Source organism: Triticum aestivum, chromosome 7D (genome assembly GCF_018294505.1).
Source record: "Triticum aestivum cultivar Chinese Spring chromosome 7D, IWGSC CS RefSeq v2.1, whole genome shotgun sequence".
Classification (NCBI taxonomy): domain Eukaryota; kingdom Viridiplantae; phylum Streptophyta; class Magnoliopsida; order Poales; family Poaceae; genus Triticum; species Triticum aestivum.
The window spans coordinates 13,064,397-13,072,682 of NC_057814.1; the positions used below are offsets into that span (position 1 = coordinate 13,064,397).

Consider the following 8,286-nt stretch of genomic DNA (forward strand, 5'->3'; position numbering starts at 1 on the left):
TATAGCTCTCCAGAGCATCTAATTAAACCATACATTGCAATGATGTAAAACATTCCAATGCAACAACAAATGTGATCATAATCACAACCAAGGTAACAATTGATCCAATGGCATAATGATACCAAGCCTCGGTATGAATGGCATATTTTCTAATCTTTCTAATCTACAAACGCATTGCGCCCATCTTGATCTTGTGATCATTGACGACATCCGCAACATGCAACTCCAATATCATCTTCTCCTCCTCAATTATTTTATTTTTTCCTTCAAGCAATTTTTTTCTTCTTCAACTAAATTTAACCTCTCGACAATAGGGTCGGTTGGAATTTCCGGTTCACATACGTCCTAGATAAATAAAATCTATGTCACGTTGGTCGGCATAATTGTCATAAACAATAAATGAACCAAATAGTCATAAAAGATAATATATACCACATCCGAATCATAAACAGGACGAGGGCCGACGGGGGCGGATACCAAAACCATCGCACTATATAATAACAAGCAATAATAAAAGTAAGAAAATTAGACAAGTATCTATCTAAAGTAAGAATTTTTTCTTTCAAAAAGAAGATAAGAACAAGAGGCTCACCACGATGGTGCCGACGACGAGATCGGCGCGGGCGATCGACGGCGGTGAAGACGGAGACGGGACTTGACAGACCGCTAAACCTAGACAAATCTCGGGGAAATTGGAGCTTGGAGGTCGAGCTTCGGGAGGGGAAAGCTTAACTAGTGTGGCTCGGGCATTTCATCGAACACCTCATATGCATAGGAGGTGAGCTAGAGCACCACAAAGCTCTCCCCTCGCCGGCCAGAAAAAACAAAGCAGTGTGGAGTGCTCTGCTACGGCGATGGGGTATATATAGCCACCTCATTGGTCCCGGTTCGTAGCTGGAACCGGGACTTAAGGCCCCCCTTTGGTCCCGGTTCAAGCCACGAACCGGGACTAATGGATGTGGGCCAGGAGCGAGGACCATTGGTCCCGGTTCGTGCCTAGAACCGGGACAAATGGGTCCAGACGAATCGGGACAAATGCCTCTCGAGGCCCGGCCGGCCCCCGGGCACACGAACCGGGACGTATGCCCCCATGGGTCCCGGTTCGTGACTGAACCGGAACTAATGGACTGACCAGGCCCCAACCAAAGCCCTTTTTCTACTAGTGTGTTCATAAAATTCATATTGCGATGGACTGCAAGACCAAACTGTCATTGAATAACTGAAACTGTCAAAGCAGAATAACTGAAACTCCTCCGCATGCTGCATCTTGCTGATTGTCTAGCTTTTCTGACTCTTCTTCTCTTCTTTTTCTTTGGCAGCTCCTCTGTTTTTCCTTCTCCCTGTGCTGGAATGGGGTTCATACTAAAAGCTAATACTGCCTCCGTTCCACAATACAGTGCGGCCATGTTATCCGAGATTTAAGTTTAATTATATATTTAACCAACGAGACCGCCTGAAACGGGAGCAAAATTTATACCACAGAATTGGTGCAAAATATGAATTCTGTTTATTTTCCTTCCGGGAGGGCACGGTGCCTCTCGGGAACGAGAAAAAAAATATTTTCTGTTTTCTTTGCTTTTGCGAGAGACACGGTTTACTTTCGTGAGAGGCACGAACGTGTCTTTTGGAAACAGAAAAAAAACGCGTTTTGTATTTTTTTCCTTCCGCGAGAAGTACAGTTGTGTTTTCACGAGAGGCACGACCGTGTTTCTCGAAAACAGAAACAAAACCAGTTTTCTTTTTTTTTTGCCTTCCGCGAGAGGCGTTCTGCTTTTGCGACCTCTCGAAAATAAAAAACATATTTTTTGCTTTTTCTTCCGTGACAGGAGCGGTCTTTCGAGGCATGACCGTGCCTATTTCAAAAAGGAGAGAAAGAACGCGCCCTGGTTTGTTTTCTTTTTGGTTTTTCCGTCCGATTTTTCTGAAAATGTTCATCAAAACTTATCAACGCAGAATCTAGCTTTGAGAAGATTTCAACGCGAGGAAATTTATAGTACAAATGGTTTCATATTTGGACGCATGATTTAAGAGATAAAATATTTTGAATAAATAAATGTAAGAAAAGAAAATTCTCACGTTGCGACAAATGACGTACATGCAGTGCGCACTTGTCGCAACTTGAGGAGGGGGGTGATCTTTAAAAGAAGTACTCCTTCGTGATTTCGGTACTTATAAAAATTTTCTTAGTGATTTCGGTACTTATAAAAATTTCTTCTAGGTGTCATGGGCCTACTAGGGATGGCCCATCAGCGAACCGCCGTTAGGAATATTTCTTCTAGGCTTCATGGGTATTCTAGCGAAGGCCCATTTCTTCTAGGCTTCATGGATCTTCTAGAGAAGGCCCATCAGAAAACCACAATGGGAAGGAATATTCCTTCTAAGCTTCACGGGCCTTCCCTGCCATGGGGTCTTCTGCCAGCCCACCTAGCGGCTTCAGCCTGTCTCGTTCAGGACACCTTCAGCCTGTTGCTGAGCTTCTCAGTCAGACTGACATCCACATAGCACATAACTTCACAAAAATCAAACAACATGGCAAGTGAAGATACGGCTCTCAGATTAAGACACCTCGCGGGACAAGCGAGGAACATACAGGTCTTACATTGAGACACCGAGCAAAGGAGAGAAGGGGACGGAGGCGATCACAAACACGCTGCCAAACAAACGTAATTGATTTACCGCTCTTTAGAGTATTATAAAAGAAAGCAACCAACAAGGTTGCATGCATCCATACATACATAGAGCTCTCATCTCCTAAGTGCAAACCAAGTGCAAACTTAAAAAGCACGCGTGGGTAAGTCTAGCACAAACAGTACAAAATACAAACTTAGCTAGCGAGATCGCATAACACACACGCGACGCATGTGCCCATCTAGCTAGAGTTGGAGCTGCTTAGCTGTAATTAGTAGTAGTGGCCACCGGCGGCAGGAGGAGGGTGGTACGCCCCGGCCCCGGCCCCGGTCGCCGGCGGGGGCGCGGCCACGATGCCGACGCCGTGCTTGTGTTGGTGGCGGCCGTGGCCGCCGCCGTGCTTGTGGATGCGGTGCTCCATGGCCTCCTCGCGGTGGAGCGCCTTGTCCTGGTGCAGCTCCATCTTGGCGGCGGCCACCTTGGCCTTGCCGCGCTCGTGCGCCAGCTCCCGCTCCGCGTGCGACCTCGCCGTGGCCGCCTCCGCCTTCTCCGACGCCTTGGCCTGCGTGATCTTGGTCTTGGCCTTCACCGCGCTCACGCCGTCCTTCACCTTCTCCTTCGCCGCCTGCATCTTCGCCGAGCCTCTTGATTCTTCCCCGATCGAGCAGCGATTTCCTCCTCCTGCTGATTGATAGCCGATGGTAATCTGGATTGGTTTGCTGTGTTTGATTGGAGCTTGTGGTTGGAATTGGATGTGGACTGCCTATGGGTGGGTGTATATATATGGGGCGCGACCGCTGTGCGTGGACGAATGGGTGCGGGACGCGTGGGAGGCGACGTGTGCGGCGTGCATGCGCGAGGGCCGGCGCTGGCTGCATGCATGACTCATCCCTTCGGCTAGGGATGAGGCGCCGGACGGACGAGACGCTTCTGGACGATGGAATATCACACGTACGTGAAGGAATCAATGCACATGCATACATGCATATATGGTGCGTGGAGGTTATCAATTGCGACCGCAACACTGCAGCACAGGACAGGCAGAAGCTGTGATCGAATTAGACAGCGATCGACGGCAAGAAGAAAAGGCATGTTTTGGTCTTTGTCCCTAATATTTTTTCACGGGATTACTTTCTTTAAAAAAATATTTATAAAATTATAAAAATTCTTTAGAAATACAACATCTCAAACATAATAAAAATTACTCCATAGCCTTTAGGGACTCCAACAAATAGTGCATACGATAGTTTTGATGTGCAATAAAAATTATGAACCGCACACATTCAAAAATTAATCTGATTAAGGATGGTCCGATGCATCGTAGTGGATCGTTGTACGCATACCATCACTCGTCTAGCTCTAATTAGATAATTTTAAGTAATTATCATGCATTCCAACTAGATAATTTTGATGAAATAGTGGTATATAATTAAATTATGAAAAGAGTGTTTCGTATCTTATCATGATATCATGTCATAATAAATACTATACAATCTTGATATATCTCAATGGACTAAAACTTGATTATGTATTGGCTTGGAGCGATTTCAGGCAGTGGATGACCGGGAAGTTGGTCTTGGGTGCGCACCCGTACAAGCGAGGACAAAGTGTATAAAAAGACTTGTGTTAGTTAGTTTATGGGGCCAGACTGGACCCGTCAGGTGTAATGGCCGGGAACAGGTGACTGTAGCGGAGGGGCTACAATACAATCATGCAGCCATGCATGTGCACCTCCTCTACACAGTGGAGCTTTTCCTAGTCAAATCCTCATCAGAATTTGTCCCAGTCAAATCCTCATGCCACCAGAATCGCATCATGAAGAATCCAGTCAGAAGAACGATTTGAACCAAGCATTACGGATGGTAGATTTTGTCCTTCAATCTACGGCGACCACGAAAGCCTATAGCGTGCTCGGTGATTTTTTCTCAATCGCACACACTACTCGTCTAGATGATGCCAATCTCATAAACTTTATCCCTCGCATGTTCTGATCATCTGGTGATGCCAGTCTCATAAACATTATCCCTCGTCCCTTGTATAATATTCTAATCGCTGGTAGCGCGCACCTTGACCCGTACCATCCACGGCCGTGAACTCCGGAATAACAAAGTTATGTAAGATATTGTTTGTGTGTTAACTATTAATTATGTGATTAGAGCTAGTGTTAAAATTTGAAACGATAGTAATTTCACGCAAAACTTTTTGAGAGCTCATCGTTGTAGCACTCTAGGTCGTATAACTGAATTGGTTTTATGGTCACGATTAGAAAACCGAAAGAATAGCAAGGAAAATAATATTAAAATTCTGAATTTTTTAGATTTTTTTGTGTCGCAAGCATGCTTGATAATTTTGATGTAAAACAGAGTAGCAGTGTTTCCTCGGTGAAATAAATAAATTTGGGTAACATTTTAGGATGACATTTGATGTTTAATTTGTTATTTTTGCGCAAGCCAAATGCTTTACTTCTTTTACCTAAAAAATTGTAGGTAGCATTTCAACGTGACTATGAACACGGTCTTTTTTTACATTTAAAAAATAATTTTCCACGCATAGGAGCATGTGCATCCGGGAGCCGAATTGGATTTCTGTCTTTTTATATTAGTACATTGATTACTAAAAAAAGTAACTAACAATGTTGCATGCATGCGTTATATACATACACAGAGCTCTCATCTCCAACCCAAGTGCAAAACTAAAAAGCACGCGTTGGTATTTCAAACACAAACAGTACGAAGTACAGGCTTAGCTATCAAGATCACATTGCACACTCGGCGCATGTGCCCGTCTAGCTAGCGAGCTGCTTAGCTACTTAGTAGTGGCCACGGGCAGCGGTAGAGTAGTACGCCCCGGCCCCGGGCGGCCGCGCGGGCGCGGCCACGATGCCAACGCCGTGCTTGTGGTGGTGGTGGCCGTGGCCGCCGCCGTGCTTGTGGATGCGGTGCTCCATGGCCTCCTCCCGGTGGAGCGCCTTGTCCTGGTGCAGCTCCATCTTGGCGGCGGCGACCTTGGCCTTGCCGCGCTCGTGCGCCGGCTCCCGCTCCGCGTGCGACCTCGCCGTGGCCGCCTCCGCCTTCTCTGACGCCTTGCCCTGCGTGATCTTGGTCTTGGCCTTCACCGCGCTCACGCCGTCCTTCACCTTCTCCTTCGCCGCCTGCATCTTCTTCTTCCCCGATCGAGCAGCTGGTTGCTCCTCCTGCTGATTGATGACCGATGCGCCTCTTGATTCTTCGGCTTGCTGTGTTTGTTTGGATCTTGTTACTGGAGTTGGAAGTGTACTGCCTCTGGCCTGTGTTTTATATAGGGGGGCGCGACGGCTATGCGTGGACGAACGGGCGCACGACGGCTATGCGTGGACGAACTCCAGCACGGGATAGGCATTAGAGCATCTCCACTAGTCCCCCAAGAAGCCTTTCCCAGGCATTTTTCACCGTCCGCGAGTAAAATTCCTCCACTCGTCACCCAAGAGCCCAGTTTTCGCCGGATTCGAGGAAAAATACGGCCGGCGCGCCCAGGCGAAACCCAGCCCCCCCGGGAGGCAGCTGGGGATGCCGGCCTCCTCTCTCTCTCTCCCTCTCTTTTCTGCAGGCCCGCCTACGTGCTCACACTCCCCATCCCCACCAACCGAAGCAGGCGCGCACGGGACGGGACCGGCGCGGCGAGCAGGGCGCCGGAGCTGGGGCACGGCGGGCGGGCGCCGGAGCTCGCGGGGAGGGCGCCGGAGCAGGGAGGCGAGCTCATGCATGGCGACCTCGCGGGACACCGGGGTGCGCGCGCCCGTCCTGAGGGCGTAGCGCGCGCCCTCCACGGAGGCGCCGTTGCGGAAGCTGAAGCCGTCCAGCGCGCTGGCCACGCAGTTGAGCACGTCCTCCGTCTCCATCACGCACGCCCCGCCGCAGTAGTAGTCCACCGCCCCCAGCGGCACGCCGATCACCCCCGACGGGTCCAGCCGGAGCGCGCCCCCGCAGCACCCGTACACCTGCCCACCAGGAGAGGACCAAGCTGCGTCCTCCTCGACTCCAGCATCGGCGGGCCGCGCCACTCGTCGCGCGAGAAGGAGACCTCGCGGGACACCGGGGTGCGCGCGCCGGCGCCGCGCCCGCCCTGTCCACGGCGCCGGCGGCAGGGGCGACGGACGCGGCGATGCGGCAGCTCGAGCCGCTTGCCGGGGATGGTGTTGACCAGCTCGCCTCGACTCCAGCGGCGGCGCCGGCCGAGTTAATTGCACGTTGGTACCACACTTGCGCACTTACTCACAAATCAGTATCATTAGTCTTTTTTTTTGCCATGCAGTGCCTTAAGTGTTGCAAAACAGACTAAGCCACATATAAACACGTATTGACGATGTATCTGACCAGCGGGGCCCGCATGTCAACAGCCAACTTGGCATATTTTTTTGCTGGCTCGCCGGAGCCTCGTCGCTGGCTCGCCGGAGCCCCGTCACGCGCCTCTCAGCCGCCGCACGGGTGTTGACTGCATCTCCGCCCGGCCATCGCGTGCGCACACGCCCGCTGCGCCGTCCCCTTTGCTCTCAGCTCCGGCCGCAGGTGGCAGGGGGCAGCCTGATTCCGGCGGCAAGTAGAGCAGAGGAGGCGTGCCACGGCCGGATCCGTTGTCGGAGGCGTGCCACGCAGAGAGGATGGACGGTCTCCGGCAAGGCATGGGAGGGAGCAGTGGGAGGCCCATGGAGGTACGGCGGCCTGAGGGGGAGAAGAAGGAAGTGGGTAATGGCCCGGTGGTTGGTGGCGACGGGGTCGCGCGGATCCGACGCCGGGTAGGTGCGGGAGGACTGCGACCGGGCCCGCCCCTACGCGGAGCTCTGGATGGGCACGCACCCGGCCGCGCCATCCGCCGTGCTCCCCGGCGGCGAGCTGCTCGGCGCCTGGCTCGCGCGCCACCCCGCCGCGCTCGGCCCCGCCGTCGCCGCGCACTGGGCCGGCGACCTGCCGTTCCTCTACGGCACCCGGCGACGCCGACGGTGTGGGTCTCGCCGACCCTCCGCTGCTGCAGCTCGAATCCATGGACGAATCCGGGGGCGTGCTGGTCGGCACCCTCGGCAGCAAGATCCTGGCCCTGTGGCAGCCAACGGCGGACAGGCACTCGACGACCCACGCCGTCGCGTACGGCACGGACACCGACAAGCTGGCCGTCGGCCCCCCGCACCCGGACGCGCTTCTGACCATGCGCTTCGTCGTCGCCGCCAGAGAGCGGCTCTACGCGCTGCACGAGGGAGGCCTGCACTACTTGGAGTTGGTGTTGGATGAGGCGGAAGAGCACCGGTGGGCGTGGACGAGGGTCTCGTCGCCGCTGCGGCTGCCGGGCGGTGGCGGCGACCCGGAGGAGGACGACGAGCCCATCGAGATCACCTCGTACGCCCTGCACCCCGACGGGCGCACCATCTTCGTCTCCGCCCACGCAACGCGCCGCGGCGGCTACGCGGGAACCTTCTCCCTCGACACGGCCGTCGGCTCGCTCGGCGGGGACGCCGAGTGGACGCCCCGCGGCGAGTGGCTGCTGCCGTTCCAGGGCCACTACGACGCAAGGGTTGTTTTTGTAAAAGAGCATGCCACGTCAGCCCTGACGCACGGGTCCCAGCGGTCAGATACACCGTCAATACGCGCTTATACGGCTGTCAGACTGTTTTGCAACACTTAGGCTTAG

General features: G+C 52.9%; 3 protein-coding genes across 3 annotated transcripts; all 3 read right to left on the minus strand.

The window, feature by feature from the left end:
- Nucleotides 1-2,667: 2,667 nt before the first annotated feature.
- Nucleotides 2,668-3,392, minus strand: LOC123167003 (late embryogenesis abundant protein 6). Its single transcript, XM_044584843.1, has one exon. The coding sequence runs from the start codon at nt 3,257-3,259 to the stop codon at nt 2,900-2,902; it is 360 nt and encodes a 119-aa protein (XP_044440778.1). The 5' UTR covers nt 3,260-3,392; the 3' UTR covers nt 2,668-2,899.
- A 1,953-nt stretch (nt 3,393-5,345) lies between these two features.
- Nucleotides 5,346-5,815, minus strand: LOC123169867 (late embryogenesis abundant protein 6-like). Its single transcript, XM_044587733.1, has one exon. The coding sequence runs from the start codon at nt 5,783-5,785 to the stop codon at nt 5,438-5,440; it is 348 nt and encodes a 115-aa protein (XP_044443668.1). The 5' UTR covers nt 5,786-5,815; the 3' UTR covers nt 5,346-5,437.
- A 230-nt stretch (nt 5,816-6,045) lies between these two features.
- On the minus strand, nt 6,046-7,646 carry LOC123170621 (uncharacterized). Its single transcript, XM_044588453.1, has 2 exons — nt 7,461-7,646; nt 6,046-6,865 (listed from the first exon to the last, which is right to left on the minus strand). Exons 1-2 carry the CDS (start codon nt 7,644-7,646, stop codon nt 6,053-6,055), a joined length of 999 nt encoding a protein of 332 aa, XP_044444388.1. The 3' UTR covers nt 6,046-6,052.
- Between the last annotated feature and the right edge of the window lie 640 nt (nt 7,647-8,286).

Bases quoted from the DNA above. Each gene is read 5' to 3' on its own strand.
- LOC123167003 (XM_044584843.1), bottom strand. From the start codon at position 3,259: ATGCAGGCGGCGAAGGAGAAGGTGAAGGACGGCGTGAGCGCGGTGAAG.
- LOC123169867 (XM_044587733.1), bottom strand. From the start codon at position 5,785: ATGCAGGCGGCGAAGGAGAAGGTGAAGGACGGCGTGAGCGCGGTGAAG.
- LOC123170621 (XM_044588453.1), bottom strand. From the start codon at position 7,646: ATGGATTCGAGCTGCAGCAGCGGAGGGTCGGCGAGACCCACACCGTCG. The intron at 6,866-7,460 runs GTGCGTGCCCAT...TAAGTGCGCAAG, and splicing joins ACGGCGGATGGCGCGGCCGG to TGTGGTACCAACGTGCAATT.